Consider the following 20,774-nt stretch of genomic DNA (forward strand, 5'->3'; position numbering starts at 1 on the left):
TCAAAAACTATGAACCCATCTTTTACTTCTTTTTCCTCATCTGTACACACACACACACACACACACACACACACACACACACACACACACACTCATTATTAAATTATTGAATTTAGAAAAGAGAAATCCAAAGTTGAGAGTATGTTGATAATATTTACCCTGCTACACGTTTGCTTTACTATTTACTAGAGGTAATCATTTGCTTTGCTGTGGAAAACAAATTCAAAGCAACTATTCTGAAATTAGATCTATTTTCTCATTCAAAGATAGTTATGCACATCAAATTATCAATATAATATCATTTTAGAATTTGTGAGTTTTCCCAACTGTGGGTCATGCCTATCTATATATGCTAATAGAGAAGAGCAGTGTTCCAGAAAATTAAAATAAGCCCCTTCCATTCCTAGAGGTTTTAACTTTGCTTTTGAATGGTTTATATAACGTCTAGTAGCAGATTTACCTTCCTGTTTTATGTTAATATTAAAAATAGATTTGAATTTCCATGTTTCTCAGCAGATGGCAGAGGGGTGGTGATGAAAGAGAAAAGAGCAGAAGCTAAATTAAAATCTTACAATTCATAATTCAAGAGATTGTAAATTTTGCATATCTCTAAGGCTTAGCAGACTAACTGGCACATAATATGAACTTAGTTTATTTGTTTACTGAAACAAAGATAATTCAGCGATCTGCAAAAAGACTATATATTTATACTTATATCTGCATGAAAAGACAATCCCAGCCTTTCTGTAGTATACAGCCACTGCCAATGGTTGTACAGGTTGTGCCTGCACAACAGCCCCTGGTTGAGGGGTCAGTCAGGGCTGAAATAGCCAGTCTTCCGTAGACAGAGCTGTGTACCCTGTCCAGGCTGTGTCAGCCGGTAGAGTCGGCCCGGAGGAAAGAGTGCTTTTTTTCTAATTCGTGATCTAGACGGGGCGGGGGGGGGGGGTCCCCTTTATCTATTTTACATAAAGACACTAAATGTGTTAACATTCCCTTGATTTTCTGATTGCCTTTTGAATGAGGTGAGGTGATATTTGAATGTCAGAAGAATTTTTAAAATTTGGAGGTCTGTTTATCTTGGGGCAGTTAAGGTTACATACATACTTGCATGCAGACACATACACTCTAGATTATCTACAGAACTTTGCCAAATACAGAAATAAAAGACTTAGAAAAACATTATTACGTGTATAGTTCTTCTTGCAGTCCAATGAAGAAATGCCCTTGGAACAGATTTTCTTAGAAGAATTCCTGTGGTGGGCAGTGTGGTTGGTAATATACTAACTATCTTGTTAAATGACTTTTTTTGTTTGCTGACATGGTCTCTTTCTTTTTGAACCCTGGGCTTTAGATTTTCTCTCTTTAGTACTTCCAGGAAGAGGGATGGTTTTGAGTTTTTCTCAGCTATCAAAACTTTATATTTAAGCAATTGTGATTCAGGGACCTTGGCACATTTTTTGTTGCAAAGTTTGTTTGGTTTTATATAAAGAGTTTGTATTTCTTCTTTGTAACGTGCAAATGTTACTAAATGTTGTTTTCTATAATTGTTATTATTTCCTTTCAATCTCTGATGATACTGGTCTTCTAATTTTGATTTCTCTCCAGCCTCTGCATTGAGGCGAGTTAGAGTATTACTTTGCCTGGAAGGAAAAGTGAGTTTGTTTACGTATTCCTCATCTTCATTTGGCATCTTGCAATTAGGAATTCTTGGATACAGTGACAGTACTGCTTCAGGTTTTTCCTGTACTATCAATTTATAGGTGTTACTGTGCTCCTTTTTGTCAAGGGACTTCATTTTCAGTGTCTTTTCAAAGCAAGCATTTGATTGAGTTATTTTTGATTTACCACTCCAACTATGTGGGTCTTGTATATCTGTTTTAAAACCACAGTTCTCTGCTTGAGGAAACTGCATGAAACCGTGTTCTTTCCTTTGTTTCTTAGGCATTGTATCTGTAAGTCTTTCTGATGACTTATTTACTGGAATTGCCTGGGTATTTTTGTTGGAACAAGGTTGTACTTTAATTAAACTCAGTATTTTTGCTTCCTTAGGATAGTATCTTTTCTGTTCCTGAATTATTGATAGACCTTCTTTAATATTCTCTAAGGAAAAATGTTCCTTTTCTTCCTTTTTGGTCAACTCTGTTTCTACAAGTCTATCTTCAGAAAGCTTTTGTAAAGTGGTTTTCTGAGCAATTTTTGAATATTTATTTTGCTTTTCTGAATGGTCCTCCACAAACCGATTTTCATCTCTTAAAGACAAATCTGGCTTTATACATTTTAATGGTGTGGAAGTAGAATTAACCAAATTTATATGCCGGCTTATCCCCTCTAATTGCCTTTCTGTGATTAGTCCTGATTTTGACAGTTTTTCTATAAAAAGGCTCTGGAGGTGTTTGCTTAAATCAGCTTTTAGATCTAAGCGTTCATTTTCTGATAAAGCTATAAGATAGTTTTGTAGAGATTTACTTAAGGGATATTTCATGTTTATTTCAAGCCTACTACCAAAACTCCCTCTTGAAATATCTTGTCCTAACTCATGAAAAGATATTGAGGCACTTTTAGCTCTTAGAGAAGATACATTTGAGTGTATAGGCTCAGATTCTGCGTCTTTAAATAAACTGTTGTCTGAAAGGTTTTTTAGGAAATAGTTTTGGAGAATTTCATTTAAAAAAGATCTTAGCTTTATTTCCAAATGTTTGTCTATGAAATGATGATTAAAATTATTTACAAAAGACATGATTTCTTTTACAGTTTCTGAATATTTCTCCAGAAAAATATTTTGCCCTTTTGGTTCTACTTTCTCATTCATCAAATACAGATTTTGATAGATTTTTGGTAAGTCCTCTTCGGTGATATGTCCTGATTCTGAAAGCCTTTCTACAAGGTAATGCTGGATATGTTTACTTAATTCAGATTTTAAATTTTTTATTTCTGACTCTGAGAGTTCTTCTAGAAATACACGCAGCTTTGGATTCAAAATAGGTTTTCTGTCCAATTTGTCTACTTTATCAAAATTCTCTTCGATTTCTTCAAGGTCTTCTGTCAGACTTGGAAAAGGATGTTCAATTAGTCTTTCTAATTCTTTTTCTGGTTGTCTGCTCTTAGACTGACTATATTTGAAAAAAACATTAAATGTGTTTTTCAAAAAGGATTTTAACATTATTACCTCAGAGTTATTAAGTTTACCCATTAGTGCGTTACTTAAATTTTCTAAAGTAGAACTTAGATCATTTTCTTCTCTATCAAGCCTCTGACCATTATTTGGCAAATCTGTTTTTTTATCTGGTGTCGACTGATATTTTGAATCTTGTGGGGATCTATTTTGGCCTTTGTCTATGAATTCAACTCCATTAAAAGAAGTGGTTTCTTTGTGAATGATGGGTGTATTCTGCTCTGAAAGAGGTTCTGTTTTGCTTCTGATTTCTGAATAATACTCTGTGGAATCCTTTGGCTTTTCTTCAGCAAAAGCTGTCTCTGTATACAGCAAAAAACTCTTCTGGTATTCTTTATCTAATTCTATCACTTTGATTATCCCCGATTCTAAAAGAGTATCTACAGGAAATGCTTGTATTATCTGGCTTATAACGGATTTGGCCGGCGGATATTCTATTTCATTATTGTTTTCTTCATAGTGAACTAGAACATTGGAAGGCGAACTCTCCCAAGCTGTGGGTAATTGACTCTGCGAGTTTATCTGTGTCTCACTCGTTTCTTTCACTCCTCTCCCCAACTCTGAGAAGATCGGTGCAGTGAATATTTGCTTTATAACATAATCATATACAAGGCTCTTCAAATCTGGTTTGGAGCTAGATACCTCACTTTTTAAATGTTTCTTTTTGAAACTACTCTTTTTTTTAATTGGAAAATCTATCTCACCAGCCTCTAAGTGTTTTTCAGAGACAGGTTCCTTTTCTACCTCTGGAGAATTTCCTGGTCCACCTTCTGAAAGTGAATCTGCGGGAATATCTTTAATTATTTGATTTAAAAGAGACTTTGAATTTAAAATGTCTCCTTCTGAAAGCCAGCTATTTAAATCGTGAGTTTTTTCAAATACTTTGCCTTCTAAACTACTTGGTCGTTCATCATGAAGAGCCAGAAGTGGAGAACTATGACTTTTCTTTCTTGCTTCAGTGTCCACAGAAACTTCAGGTGTAGAAAATAATCTATCTGAAAGGTCTTGCAGATTTTTACTTAAAATTAACTTGAGCACCATTGATTGTTTTAAATTTTCTATGTGGGAAGTAAGACTTAATGAATTTGAGCGGCAACATTTATTTACATTTACTTTTCCAGTCATTGATGATTCTCCCTCAAAGTTTGGTAAAGATACATTTGGTAGCCTTTCCTGTAACTTATTCTTAGTGTCTAAAGTCTTTATTGTGATGATACCCGGATCATGGACTAACTTATTCTTAGGGTCTGAAGTCTTTAGTGCGGTGATACCAGGATCACTGGCTAACTTATTCTTAGTGTCTAAACCCTTTATTGCGATGATATCAAGATTATGGGGCCAGGTTTTATTAGCAGGGCTTGCAGGTTTTGAATGTGTTGGGTAAGGAGGATCTTGGTCTTCATGCTCTATAACCTCGGCACTTAAAATATTTCTACATTTGAACATATCTTGGTCTTTCCTTTTTCTGACTGACATTTTGTTGTTTATATTCCTTAGAAAAGGATCAAAACCATTCTTGATGTTGAATTTCTGGAACTGTAATATTTAAAAAAAAAAGGTAAGAAATTCTGAAGCATTTGTTTTAAATTTATAATAAAATTTTTAGTTAATTCTCTTTGAGCAATCTGCCAATTTATCTATTCATCTTCATACCTTCTACAAAGAGAAAACCAACTTTAATTATTTTAAAATATTTGAGATTGGAATAATAATGAGAATTTTAATGCAAATTTTTCAAATTCCTAATTCTGATACTATGTTGTGTTCAAGAGCTTTTTGCTACCTGGAATATTTTTAAACACTTAAAAGGCACTCATCAATAGTTTGTTTGTTTAAGAACTCGATTTCCAGTGCCATTTGCTTAGACAAAGGCTAACATTAAGATCTAAGTCCTATCCATATAAATATTTTAGTAGCAATGTGGGTAATTTTTTTTTAAATGCAAAGCAAGTAGTAGATATTCCATTAAAAGTATCATAAATATTCTCTAAAGAGTGACTTGGGAACACAGATCATCTGCCTTTAAATCTGAGAGTTTTAACAATGATGATGAGTTCCACCTAGTCCTTAGCATGTTACAGTAGAAACTTGCTTTTTGATAAATATTATATATGCCTCAGAAATGGTAGAGAACAGTACAAAAAATTCTCAGTTACAGTGAAATGTCAGTGTAATAGCCATAGGCAGTTTTGTAAGCTCTGGGATCAGGCTATTCTATTATTGAAATAGCCTAGAAAACGAAGTCTCTTATTCAAACTCTTTGTCCATACAACTTCTCTATTATCCAGTTAAAAAAACCAAAACGTGAAATAATCAGCCTAGTATTTGTTTTAGTTCATATGGTTTTCAAATGCTAATTGATACCCAGGTGATAGCATAAGAATCCCTGTTTTTTTGTTTTGTTTTGTTTTTTGAGAAATACAGATTCCCAGGCTCCATTTCCAAACTGAGATTCATTAGGTCAGAGGTGGGACCTGGGAATATGTATTTTTGTAAAGATAGGTGAGTGTTTCCTCTGGGTAGTCTGGTTTTGGAACCACTGAATTACATAAAGTATTAGAGAAACTTGGTATTTAAGTTTAATTGATATTGGGATAAGAAAACTCAGTACTCACCTGATATTTTGGTTTGAATTCTATATATTCTGGTTTGAAAGATGGTGAAATGTATTCTTTTGGTGAAAACGCCACCTTATAAAAAGAGAAGTTTTAATTTTAGACTGCTTGTAATGAAAGGATATTTCCCAAAATAATTTTATTCATTCAATAGTTATTAAAGATATTAAACATTTTAAAAACTAAATAAGTATTTTTCTCATAACTACCATAATTTGCCTATAATCAAAAGAAATTTATATCAGAAATATATATAATCTTAGCTTCCCTGACACCATAATATTCACCCTATTGAATGTGTAAAATCAAAATAATGCTCAGCAACTTTAAGCAGAAACAAAAGTGGAAAAGAAAATAGAACTGTTAGAACAAATGTAATCTAATTTTAAAAGGTTGTGAAATGCTTTAGATAATAAATAGCATCTGATATTACACTGAGATAGCATTTTCAATGACTCTCAAGCTGTAATTGTTAAATGGGTACTTACTGCCTAAGGAAACACTTCGTACTAAATCAAGGTGTATAGGAACAATTATAGAATCACAGAACCACTGACTTTTTAGAGATGGATGACACTTTAGAGATAATAACGTCCTACTCTTTGTTTTACACAAAAATCTGCAGTTGAAATTATTGCCCTAAATTACCAGATGATTAGTAGCCTAAATCCTAGGCATCCTAAATTTTCATCTGATGCTCCTACTACCACACAATCAAGACTGCAGTGAAAGACAATGGTGCTTTGAAAACATCATAATGTTTAGAGAAAACTTGATACCATCTCTTTGCGAACACTTAGTACTATCAACCACTTTCCTACACATTGTCTCCTTTAGTTTGTAGGGGGTTCATTATATATCAAGTTAGTTAAAATAATTCAATGAATGACGCTTTCATAATACTTTTGGTTTAAGTGTTCATTAATATTAAGCAGTTAATAACATGACTTTATTCTTAAATCTTCGGCAGCTTCCCACGTTTTGTTATTCATTGCCCTCACACACTGACTCTAAATAATTTCTGCAAGTATCTCAGTATTCCCCACTATAGTTTCTCTCCAGGAAAATGTGTCTAACTCCGAATTCTAGAAATATATCTCATACTTTTCCACACCTGTTCCTTTCCTCATTTTGTTTTTCTTTGCCTGAATTTTCCAAAATCTCCCTTAAAAACAGTTTAAATTCTAACATTTGAAAGTTTATTGCCTTAAATGAATTTAGTAGAAAATTAAAATTAAAAATAAATGAAATATGTATGACAAGGAAGTGGAAGAAAAAGTAGTAGAAAAAATATGATCTCGGGCTTCCCTGGTGGCGCAGTGGTTGAGAATCAACCACTGGTTGAGAATTTTGTTGCAGAGCCTGTGCTCCGCAACGAGAGGCCGCGATAGTGAGAGGCCCGCGCACCGCGATGAAGAGTGGCCCCCGCTTGCCGCAACTAGAGAAGGCCCTCGCACAGAAACGAAGACCCAACACAGCCAAAAATAAATAAATAAATAAATAAATTTATTTTTTAAAAAAATGATCTCATTTTTGTAAACACACAAAACAAATAAATAAAAACTCCCCCCTAATATAAGCATGGAAAAATATATGAAAAGATACAAAATGTTAACATTGTTTTCTCAAGGGAGTAACTCTGGAGAAGAGGAAAGAGGACACAATTAACTAACTTTTACTCTGTTTAACTCTGCATTATTGATTAGATGAACATGCAATACTTTTGTTAGTTAAAATCCAGGATAGGGCTTCCCTGGTGGCGCAGTGGTTGAGAATCTGCCTGCCAATGCAGTGGACACAGGTTCGAGCCCTGGTCTGGGAAGATCTCACATGCCGCGGAGCAACTGGGCCCGTGAGCTACAATTACTCAGCCTGCGTGTCTGGAGCCTGTGCTCCGCAACAAGAGAGGCCGCGATAGTGAGAGGCCCGCGCACCGCGATGAAGAGTGGCCCCCGCTTGCCACAACTAGAGAAAGCCCTCGCACAGAAACGAAGACCCAACACAGCCATAAAAACAAATAAAAAATAAATAAATTAATTAAAAAACAAAAAAAAAACAACTTGCTTCCTTAAAAAAAAAAAAAAAATCCAGGATAGTTATATGAGAGGGAAATGATCAGGATGCTAGAAAAGGACAAAAAAAAGAAGCCAATACAGGAGCTTCAAGATGGTAGACTGAACATGTGCGTTTACTTTCTCCTACCTGCCAAAGTTCCAGTAAATTAACAGAAAATAATATTTCCAAAAGAAAAATCTGATGACAAATTGAAATTATAACGGAGTAATCATGGTTCAGGCATACAAAAACAGAGTCAGGTGGCCATTGAGGATCTTGTCTCAGATATGATCTGGTCTCATTCAGTGGTCTCTGCACCACTGAAAACCTGAACTTTCTCTGAACTGTACCAGACCCAAGGACACCACCGGCAGTATTCAGAACAATACATGCCAGCTGCAAACTTATGGTCTTAAGGTCTCCCCTTGTAATTATGCAACCATTTCAGACCCCAACCAATTCTTACTTAACAAGCACCCTTACTTCTTGGCTGCTCCAATCATAATTCTTGATAAACAACTCGTGTAACTAAATGTAACCGTGCAGTTTTTGCCTTTATACGTCTCTTCCATTTTGTAGTCCAGTGGAACACAATTCGAGTGCTTGAATATGTGTCTCCCAGGCTGCAGTCCTAACAAACCTCAAATAAACACGTTTTATTTCAATCAGGTCTCCATTTCTGAAATTTTGGTTAACAAATCCCATTGGAATACTGGAAATCAGTAAGGTAACACACCAAGATCCAGAAAGTTGAGAAAGTTTGGAAAATAGGAAAGCAGATGGATTGACTTAATGGAAAACCCCCATAAAGAAAACCAGAGCTTTGGGACTTCCCTGGTGGCACAGTGGTTAAGAATCCGCCTGCCAATGCAGGGGACACGGGTTCGAGTCCTGCTCCGGGAAGATCCCACATGCTTCAGAGCAACTAAGCCTGGGTGCCAAATGGGTGGGACTAATAAGTTACATTCACACATTTAAATTGTATTCCATTCAACTGAATTTTTTATAGCAATGAAAATTACTTAAATACATCCATATAAAGATGTGACTGAATCTCACAAATTTAATGCTGAAAATAATAAGCAATAATGTAATAAAGTACATGCATAACTGTCATTTGGGAATGTAAAAATAAGTCGTAAAACTACAAAGTAGGGAAATGTTATCACAACAGTCAAGATAGTGGTCATCTCTGGAGAGGGTGTGATGGGATTGTGATCAGGAAAGGGCACGTGGTTGAGGGAGAGCTTTTCATGTAATTGCACTGTTTTATTTCTTGATCTGGGTAGTGGTTACAATGGTTGTTGCTTTACAATTACTCATTAAAATGCTCACATTTTATGCACTTTTCCGTATGTATATTTCACAACAGGACAAATATATTGTAAAGGGAGCGATGAAAAAGTGTAATGGGTTCTCAGAACAGATTAATAACAAGTATTAGGACACTGACAGTACTAATGTTAGAAGAAGAAGCAAGCTAAGGAAGTTTTTTTTCCCCCTATTCAGGAAGGAAATTGGATTCAATTGAATATAGGGAAATGTTTAATTTCATTAAAACCCAGAAATCATTTATTGAGCCTACATTTAAATTATAGAAACTTCCAGGTAAAAATGGGAGAATAAATCAGGAAAGCAAAGTAATATCTAATGAAACAAAATATAATAAATTCATAAGCAGCAACTTAATAGGGAATGGGGTACAATTTTTTCTCTTTAACTTCAAAACATGGCAGCCAGGCAAAGACACAAGGGATGCTAGTGTGATTTGCAAAATCACCTGGCTCCTAACCCTACCTGCAGCCCTAGAAGAAATTCTGAGGAACGAAAATAACTCAACAAAAGCCTAGAATTCTTACCAGTATCTTCTGATTTAGGAAAAAGTAAATGAAATAAGAAGGCCTAGAAAAGTCAGACTTCTAACATTACCCTACTGAACCTCAGCAGAGAGAAGAGCTTGTGGATGGCTACAACTTCACCTTTTCCTCCACCATTTCCTAATGTCATCTAGACCTTTCATCCAGAAGAGTCAGACCCAAAAGGGAATAATTTACAGAGGCCCACTATGCACCCCACATTGGCCTGTGTGGGCCACCGTAGGAGGACTGGGAGAGCAGTGTGATCAACCAAGTGGTCATTATTCTTACGATTTAGCACAATATCAATCAAATAAGAGAATGTAAGTAGCTGAATCAGGTTGTTTGAATCTCCTAAGCCCCTTTTGGCTTGGCTGCCACATGGAGAGTGTACAATGCAGGCCAACTTGGATTTGCCATTAGTGGAAAAAAAGAAGCATCACGCCCAGGAGTGGTCAAGGTGAAATCTCAGGTTTTCAAAACAGATCTATATAACCTTCCATTCCCTGGAGGGTTATATAGATACCTCTTCCCATGGAAGAGGAGGGGGTGAGAACAGTAGAGTCAGAAATCTTTTTAAGTCTTTTTTTTTTTTTTTTTAGCAGGATGTTCCAATGGTCAACAATACCAGATGCATGTGGATGGTGGGGATCATGAAAGGCCCATTAAACATCTTCACTATTAGCCCTTTTAAAAAATTAATTAATTAATTAATTTTAACATCTTCATTGGAGTATAATTGCTTTACAATGGTGTGTTAGTTGCTGCTGTATAACAAAGTGAATCAGCTATACATATATATATATCCCCATATCTCCTCCCTCTTGCATCTCCCTCCCACCCTCCCTATCCCACCCCTCTAGGTGGACACAAAGCACCGAGCTGATCTCCCTGTGCTATGCGGCTGCTTCCCACTAGCTATTTACATTTGGTAGTGTATATATGTCCATGCCACTTTCTCACTTCGTCCCAACTTACCCTTCCCCCTCCCCATGTCCTCAAGTTCATTCTCTATGTCTGTGTCTTTATTCCTGTGCTGCCCCTATGTTCTTCGGGACCAATTTTTTTTTTTTTTTAGATTCCATATATATGTGTTAGCATGTTATTTGTTTTTCTCTTTCTGACTTACTTCACGCTGTATGACAGATTCTAGGTCCATCCACCTCACTACAAATAACTCAATTTCGTTTCTTTTTATGGCTGAGTAACATGCCATTGTATATATGTGCCACATCTTCTTTAGCCATTCATTTGTCGATGGACACTTAGATTGCTTCCATGTCCTGGCTATTGTAAATAGAGCTGCAATGAACATTGTGGTACATGACTCTTTTCGAATTATGGTTTTCTCAGGGTATACGCCTAGTAGTGGGATTGCTGGGTCGTATGGCAGTTCTATTTTTAGTTTTTTAAGGACCCTCCATACTGTTCTCCATAGTGGCTGTATCAATTTACATTCCCACCAACAGTGCAAGAGGGTTCCCTTTTCTCCACACCCTCTCCAGCATTTATTGTTTCTAGATTTTCTGATGATGGCCATTCTGACTGGTGTGAGGTGATACCTCATTGTAGTTTTGATTTGCATTTCTCTGATTAATGATGTGGAGCATCCTTTCATGTGTTTGTTGGCAATCTGTATATCTTCTTTGGAGAAATGTCTATTTAGGTCTTCTGCCCATTTTTGGATTGGGTTGTCTTTTTGATATTGAGCTGCATGAGCTGCTTGTAAATTTTGGATATTAATCCTTTGTTACTTGCTTAGCTTGCAAATATTTTCCCCCATTCTGAGGGTTGTGTTTTCGTCTTGTTTATGGTTTCCTTTGCTGTTCAAAAGCTTTTAAGTTTCATTAGGTCCCGTTTATTTTTTATTTTATTTTCATTTCTCTAGGAGGTGGGTCAAAAAGGATCTTGCTGTGATTTATGTCATAGAGTGTTCTGCCTATATTTTCCTCTAAGAGTTTTAAGTGTCTGGCCTCACATTTAGGTCTTTAATCCATTTTGAGGTTTCTTTTGTGTGTGGTGTTGGGGAGTGTTTTAATTTCATTCTTTCACATGTAGCTGTTCAGTTTTCCCAGCACCACTTATTGAAGAGGCTGCCTTTTCTCCATTGTATATTCTTGCCTCCTTTATCAAAGATAAGGTGACCATATGTGCGTGGGTTTATCTCTGGGCTTTCTATCCTGTACCGTTGATCTGTATTTCTGTTTTTGTGTCAGTACCACACTGTCTTGATTACTGTAGCTTTGTAGTATAGTCTGAAGTCAGGGAGCCTGATTCCTCCAGCTCCGTTTTTCTTTCTCAAGATTGCTTTGGCTATTCGGGGTCTTTTGTGTTTTGATACAAGTTGTGAAATTTTTTGTTCTAGTTCTGTGAAAAATGCCATTGGTAGTTTGAGGGACTGCATTGAATCTGGAGATTGCTTTGGGTAGTATAGTCATTAGTCATTTTCACAATGTTGATTCTTCCAATGCAAGAACATGGTATATCTCTCCATCTGTTGGTATCATCTTTAATTTCTTTCATCAGTGTCTTATAGTTTTCTGCATACAGGTGTTTTGTCTTCTTAGGTAGATTTATTCCTATGTATTTTATTCTTTTTGTTGCAATGGTAAATGGGAGTGTTTCCTTAATTTCTCTTTCAGATTTTTCATTATTAGTGTATAGGAATGCAAGAGATTTCTGTGTGTTAATTCTGTATCCTGCTACTTTACCAAATTCATTGATTAGCTCTAGTAGTTTTCTGGTAGCATGTTTAGGATTCTCTCTGTATAGTATCATGTCATCTGCAGACAGTGACAGTTTTACTTCTTCTTTTCCGATTTGGATTCCTTTTATTTCTTTTTCTTCTCAGATTGCTGTGGCTAAAACTTCCAAAACTATGTTGAATAATAGTGGTGAGAGTGGGCAACCTTGTCTTGTTCCTGATCTTAGTGGAAATGGTTTCAGTTTTTCACCACTGAGAACGATGTTGGCTGTGGGTTTGTCATATATGGCCTTTATTATGTTGATGTAAAAGTTCCCTCTATGCCTACTTTGTGGAGGGTTTTTAGCATAAATGGGTGTTGAATTTTTTCAAAAGCTTTTTCTGCATCTATTGAGATGATCATATGGTTTTTCTCCTTCAATTTTTTAATATGGTGTATCACATTGATTGATTTGCATATATTGAAGAATCCTTGCATTCCTGGGATAAACCCCACTTGATCATGGTGTATGATCCTTTAAATGTGCTGTTGGATTCTGTTTGCTAGTATTTTGTTGAGGATTTTTTCATCTATGTTCATCAGTGAAATTGGCCTGGAGTTTTCTTTTTTTGTGACATATTTGTCTGGCTTTGGTATCATGGTGATGGTGGCCTCGTAGAATGAGTTTGGGAGTGTTCCTCCCTCTGCTATATTTTGGAAGAGTTTGAGAGGGATCGGTGTTAGTTCATCTCTAAATGTTTGATAGAATTATTAGCCCTTTTTATAGTGGCTTTTGCAAACTGTTTTCAGACTGCAAATGAGCCAGAAAGCCAAAGACATGACCAAGAACATTTTCAAGCACTACAATAGAGTAACTGAAGTCGTCTGACTGGACTGAAAGTAACAACATAAACTGAAAAATTGTCAACCAATTATCCTCAAAAGGAGCCCAAAGTCCAGTGTTAGAAGCAGGTGGGATACATGCAATGTAAGCTCTCTCACTGCAAGGTATATGGGTCAACTCTTGAGGAGTCTTAGTGATATCACACACACCACTCCCTGCCTTCCTTAATCCTAGTCTTCAGCAGGCACTAGTGACTTTAAACTCAAAAACTCATAAATAATCAGAGCCTTTATCACTACTCTTTATGGAATATGGAATTAATCTCGCTGCCTCATGCCTGATATTTGGTATGCTAGAACTAGGTGCTTCATTCACCTTGAAAGTATTAAAATAATTTGTATTTCCCCAGGACCAAATGATTTTGATTAATCACATACAATGAGGCTCAGGAATTGTAACATATTCAGAGATTCCAAAGAAAATGCCTCAAAACCCTGCAGTATTTCTAATTAATTAACTACTTCAACAAATATTTATTGAGTGCCCATCATGGACTCATCACTACTCTAAATGGTAAGATACTGTGATGAGTAAGACTAAATCCCTACCATTTGGAACAAAGTCAAGTGGGAGTGACAGACAATAACAAGTAAAGAAACATGTAATATGATACCAGGTAATGATACAAGAAAAAAATAGAGATGGGCTAGGGTGAGTGAGTGGATAATTATTTTACTTAGAGTGGTCAGAGAAAGCCCCTCTAAGGCGGTAACAGCTGAGTAGAGACCTGAATGGTGTGAATGAATGAACCCCAAGAAGATCCGGAGAAGAGCATTCCCATCAGACAGAAGAATAGTTGTGGTGCTACTGCTAACTGTGCTGATTATACAGTAACCACTCCTGATACTGCCCTGTCACAACAGAACCTGAATTCTGCTTGTAACAGCAACGTATACAGCCCCAAATGATGAATCACTATTGGCAACCCCATTCCATTTTGCCAAATGCTAGTTTTCTCATTCTCCTTTGAAGCTAAACATAGTCATGTAAACTAATTCTAGTCAATGGGACATAAAATCTGCTGGAGGATTATTGGGTAAACTTCTGTTTCTTTGTAGAAATGAAAGGGGGCAAGTGCAAAAGAAAATTTGAATGTTCTACCCCCTGCCTTGATCTACAAATGATGCCTAGGACTGAAGCAAATATCCGGTAATAATGAAGTGACAAGGAAGACTGTGAAAAAGAGGAAAGATAAGAAAGAGCCTGGTTCCTGGGTCCTTAATGACACTGTTAAGCCACGAAACCAATGCCAGGAATCCCTACCTCATGACTTCATTGATCAGGTTCCAGTGGCATTGCCAGTAAAATGTAGTTTCAAAGTCAAGATCACAAGGCCATGAGAACTGTTGTTAACACTTCAAAAATATTTAAGGTAGTATCTTACAGACCCACTTGACTAGACAAAAAATATTCTAAGTATCTTAGGGTGGCCTCTTAGATCCTCTCTGCTAGACCAGAGAGCTTCTAAGATTCTTAAGGATATTGTGCTACAGCACCTTCACTATCAGTCAAAAGTAAACGGGGGCATGTTTTAAAGATATTTAGGGGTGTAACATTTAGCTAAGGTCATAATTTGATACCCAGGAAACCCGCAAAATCTCTAAGATAATCATAGTATCTTGGACTGAAAGGAACAGAGACAATTTAAAATGCAAAGAGGTTTTTGAACTCTTAACTTTCTACAGATAAGACATAGGCTGCAAAGCTACTCAGCTACAAATATAAGCTCTTTCTTATGGAAAAAGAAAGATTCTCAGAGGGCAGAGCCAGAGCTTCAGAATTACTATGGCTCACTGACTGCTATATGCTTCTCCTTACCCTTCCTTCACCTTTGGAATGTAAGTGCCTGTTGTTATCCTATTTCTGATTCACCATTGTATGTAGTGGACAGATAACTGGTCTCTTCAATTCACAGGTCTTAAGATTGAGAGAAGCCACGCTCAAGAAGCTTCATCTACATGAATCTGATTTAGATGATGAAATTCCGTACTTAAGCTTGAGCCTAATGCAGTAATGGCATGAAACTAAGAATCTTGGAAGCAGAGTAAGTGTATTTTGCATGTGGGAGAGAAATTACTTGGAGCTAGAGATGGTTAATCTGTGGATGGCCCCCAATGAACGACACCTTCCAAAATTCACGCTCTTATGTAGTCCCCTCCCATATTGGGTCAGGGCTGAGCCTGGGACTTGCTTTAACTAACAGAATGGAGTGAAAGTGACCCTATGCTAGTACAAAGCCTAAGTCTTAAGAGTACCTGAAGCTTCTGTTTTTGTATATTGGAAGCCCTGAGCTGCCACATAAAAAGTTCAGCTGCCCTGCTAGAGAGACCATATGAAGAGGTTGCATGGACAGGGGGAGGAATGATCCCTAAGATTCCAGAGAGAGAAACTGAGACAGAGAGAGAGAGAGAGAGAGAGAGAGAGAAACAGGCACATCAAACCAGATGTCCATGCATCCCAATTGAGCCCAGATCTACGGCTGTTTCCATCAGGGTATAAAACACATAAGTGAGCCATAATGAGTGTTCCAGCCCAGTCAAGCTCCTAGATGACTACAGGACCAGCCAACATCAAGTGGAGCAAAACAACTGCCTACCTAAGCAAAGTCAACCCATAGAATCTTGAGAAATAACAAAACGGTTATTTTAAGCAACTAAATTTTGGAGTGGTTTGTTATGGAGCAATAAATAATTCACTTATCAAATGAAAACTGAATATTTTGGAAGTCAGATTCAATAAAGAAATTAAAAGGCAAACCACAAAAACTATGAAAAAGTATGTGCCATGAATATACAAGGTTATTATCTGTATAATAAAAAGAGCTCATTATAAAACCTAAACAACATCACCAAATACTCAACAGAAAAAAATGGACAATCTACTCATCTACTCATAGGGAAAATCAAAATGGCTAATAAGCATGAAAAAGTTTTAATCATTATTTAAAATATCATTAATACTCAAATATCACTGGTCAGAATATAAAGTGGCACAATCTTTCAGGAGAGCAATTTGTCAACATGCTATTTCTATAAATATATGAGAAGATAATCACAGACACAAATAAATAGGTAAAAGAATATTAATTTCAAGCTTAATGTCCAAAAACATAGAAACTATTTTAAATTGCTGAATATCAATATTTGAGGATATCCTGCATCTTGCAAATTTTAAAGAAAATTCAGGTAACATGCTTAAAATATAATATCAAGTTTAAAAAAGCATAATATAAAATTATACATATATAGTTTGATCCAAGTTTTTAAAAATAAATAAAAGATATACATATGTTAATAACAAAGACTGAAAGGAAATAAAATTATTAAATGTGGCAGTAGAATTATAACTACTTTTATTTTCTTTTTTATACTTCTATTTTCTAAATTTCCTATAATGACTGTGTATTACTTTCACATTCAGTAAAAACAAGAATGTTTTTCTTTTTAAGTTACATTGCTTAGCATATTGATCTAGGTAATTAGGAATAATTCCCCAACTTGAGATATTTAATAAAATTATATCTTTTGGAATTTGGAAAGGAATTTAGAAATGACCTAGTATAAACTACAATTCAGTAGATGAGAAAATAGGCCTAGGGATTCAGGTGTGCAAGCTTGCTGATGTATTTAGAGGCAGAGCCATACTTAGAACTCAGATTGTTTTCCCACTGACCAATACACATTTTTACACTGCTTTATGCTAGTGACTCAAACAAGATGTAAAGATCTAAGTAGAATAACTATCATTTTGAGAAATGCTTTTCCCTGGTGTACCTTTAAATTTTCAGATCATTCTCATTTTAAACTATAAAACTGTTTGTAACAGGGGCACATATGCTATTTCCTATAACAGTTTCATTAAAAATTTCCACTGAAATAACCTCTCAGGCTTTCCTTTGAATTTAGATTTTGCTACCATTGTTATACTTTCAGCTGAATTTTACACAAAACCATGAGACTGGTTTGTATTACTGGTTTCTCAGATCACTTTGCTTTTCCTTCAAAGGTTTTTTTCCTCCTTACTTGATGAGTATTAGTAGGGTAGGAATATTTAATATACTTAGACACACTTCTACTTGGAGACATTTGACTGTATTTTCAATTTATTTATTTTTTATTAATGAATTCTTTAGTTTTTCTTAGTCTTATACTTCTAATACAAGGGCAGATACCTTTAGTTCAAGGTCTTCCTTTGGATCGTGACTTTGAAAGCTACCTTTTGATTTTGAATCTGGGGAAACAAAGCTTGTGCTCTTCCTTCAAGCTGAGCTCAGACTGTTGCTTTGCCACCTAATTTCTGTTGGAGATAAATTTAAGTTCCTCCTCTTTATTCTACCTGGATTTATATGGATATTTTTCAACTTTACCTCTGATGAAGATGAGTCAGTTTTTAAAAGGCTTGGATATCTATCTTTCAGTTTTTCTTTTCGTGGGAAGAATAGATTTTTCATTTTTATCTCCGGCATAGCTTCTTGCTGGTGTTCCTCTAAAGATGGTATTTTGTCCTCTTCTGTTAACGTCAGCCTAGGAATAGTGGGCAATGGAGCATCTGTTTCCTTTGTTGACATGTCACTTTTAGGAGCAACAACATTTGAATCATCTTCACCCGACTGGTTCAAAGTTGGTAGAATCAGGCCTGTCTTATCATCATTATCCAGTAACTAGAAAATGTATCAATAAGACAAGCTACCTATTAATCATTATCAACTAGAAAATATTTAAAACTAACAAAACTGGACTTAAAATCATTTGTACTTTTATCCTTTATTATAACAAGTTACCATCAATATTTGTAAATTATTACATTCCTTATTAGAAGAGTTGAGAAATTCTCTACTTGCCTGACACCATGGACTATAGGATATTATCCATAAAAATGATCATACTGCATTATAAAGTAGAGGTTCTCATATATTCCTATTTTATAAATCATCAGCATCTCAAAGAAGAAAACCAAGGTGTCTGACATTTTACTGTTACTATAATATCACCAATATACCATAACAAAGGAAACTTTAATAGCAAAATAGCACAAAGAACAATATCATAAAAATCACAATTATATGGTAAAATAAAGGAAATTTTAATAGCAAAATAGTACAAAGAATAGTATCATAAAAGAAAGGACAGTCTGTTAAGCCAGGTAAATTTAGCTGTATGAGAAATTCTCTATATTGTCTTTTTTTCTCTCTCTTTGGATTGTGCAAAACAGTACATACTGACCCTTCAATTGGTATTTTGGGAGCCACTGGCCCAAGAATAGAAATCATTAAATCCTATTTGTCAAGTAGTACAGAAGAATCTTTTATATTTTATTGGTTTACATAGGGGTCCACTGCCTTACGGAATTAATACCTTCTGTAAAAATAGCTAAAAAGCAAATAATATTATGTGAACTCTATTTCTATTTATAAAATACAGACTATTACTTTGGAGATTATACATTATAGAGAATACACAGTTGTATTATAGAGAAAAAGTAAAGAATGTAGTTCGGTCTGTGGCATCCATTTCTAAGGTGCAGAACTTTATGCTTTCTTTTACTTGTTTCCCCCCTTCTGTTCATAAACACCTTTTGTCCCCTATATTCATATGTACTTTAAAATGTTACTATTTGATACTGAAACTTCCCTTTTAACAGTGTAATTTAAGTTAAATAAATCGTGTAACACTGTACAGATATTGTTGTAACAGAAATAACCATGAAAACTTGAATAACTTCTTGAGTGCTTTCTTCTTTCCATCTATAAATATTTCTCCATTTACAATTATTTCATCCCTTTATAAAATAGTAACTATTAGAAGTTCTCTTTCAAGTTCCCTTACCTCATTTGGAATAGTTTCAGCTTCTTCCTTTATAAGACGGATATCTGTTAAGAAATTCATATAAGTATTTTATTATATATAAAAAATAAACATTATTTATATGCATTAACAAAGTATTACAGTTTTTCTCACCGAGAATAGGAGCAATTTAAATCAAAGCAGTTATTCAAACATAAACACTACATATTTAGTAAAAACAGGCTGATGAATCTCTGGGAAGATGGAGGCGTAAATGAACAAGTGTGGAAATGAAGTGAAAACATGTATAAAATGATAAGATTTCAGATCCCTCAATATAAGACATAAACACAGGCATGTACTATATTTTACTAAAAGTCAAGAGGAAATAAAAATAAATCCCAGATGGTCAGTGATAAGGTTGGGATTGGAAAAAAAGAGTAAAGTTGTATGTAACCAGAAAAAATAGGACCATTCAAGAGAGGCTAACTGAAGCACTTGTAAAATTTTCCTAGAAATATAAAGAATACATATTTAGCAAACAAAAAAGAAAATTCTAAAAGGGAAAGGGAATAAATAATTGAGATACAAAGGGATGCATAAGTCTAGTAAAAAACAAAATTTATTAAGGTCACTATTAGCTGCATGACTGCTGTCAGCTCATTTTTCTGAGCCTTGGTTTTCTTACATGTAAAATAGATTAGCGATAGCTTATCTTATAGGTATGTTACAAGTACATACAATGGGAGCAGCAATGTGGCTAAATGCTTGAGTTCTTGGGTCAAATAGACTAGGTTCAAATTAATGGCTGTGTCACCTCTCATTGACTTGATCCTCAGTTTTCTCATCTGTAAATAGGTGGATAAATAATAATAGCACCCTCGACTGACTGCTCTGAGTACTGAGTTACAAAATCCAAGTAATGTGCCTGGAACCCAATGAGTGATCAGTAAATGTCAGCTGTAACTATAGGGAGCTACTGGAATGCCAAAAGGAAAGAAGTCACTAGAGGATCCAATGGGACTTGAAATAAACTCCGTGGATAAGTGAAAAAAAGTAAAAAAAAAAAAAAAATAGTAACCACCAGTGTGTGAGAGAGGTTAACCTCCAATATTCAACAACAATGTTGAAGAGGGAAGTTGTGATTCTCCTACAAACTAAAACCTGAATGTTTCAGTGAAAGAGTAGATTAAAGATGAAATTAGCTCTGCTAGGCTGGTTGATCCTCAGAGGTTAAGAAATGAATATATCAAAGCCTGAGGTAGCCGGGGAAGTAGAATTAGAGAAGTAACCTGTGGCCAAAGTCTTATAACAATAAATCAATAATCCACACCAGCAGAATCCAAGATTTTAAAGATAGAGTATTATGCATCTATTTTAACTTACTTTCTAAATGAATCTTTTAAGAGAGATTTTTCTTAAAGACTGCATGAACAGTATCTTCTATTAATTAAATATCTTACTGATAATTTGTGCAAAGTTCTCACATTTAATGTTAATTTAATTTCCTGTCCTGCTCTCTCTCCTCCTCCCTTTCTCTTACACACACACACACACACACACGCATGCACATACACACATCCTCCACATAAAAGAGACCAAAAGGGGCTTCCCTGGTGGCACAGTGGTTGAGAATCCACCTGCCAATGCAGGGGACACGGGTTCGAGCCCTGGTCTGGGAAGATCCCACATGCCGCAGAGC

At 35.4% G+C, this 20,774-nt stretch overlaps 1 protein-coding gene across 1 annotated transcript in view; it reads right to left on the reverse strand.

Annotated features, from left to right (window-relative positions):
• C2CD6 (C2 calcium dependent domain containing 6) overlaps positions 1-20,774 on the reverse strand; it is an 85,987-nt gene that overhangs the window by 4,622 nt on the left and 60,591 nt on the right. Inside the window, 4 exon segments of the mRNA XM_082396775.1 lie at positions 1,190-4,720; positions 5,758-5,865; positions 17,656-17,949; positions 19,115-19,158. Of these exon segments, the coding sequence (XP_082252901.1) occupies positions 1,190-4,720; positions 5,758-5,865; positions 17,656-17,949; positions 19,115-19,158 (3,977 nt within the window).

The sequence above is a fragment of the Balaenoptera borealis genome (assembly GCF_965194805.1).
Source record: "Balaenoptera borealis genome assembly, chromosome: 6".
Classification (NCBI taxonomy): Eukaryota; Metazoa; Chordata; class Mammalia; order Artiodactyla; family Balaenopteridae; genus Balaenoptera; species Balaenoptera borealis.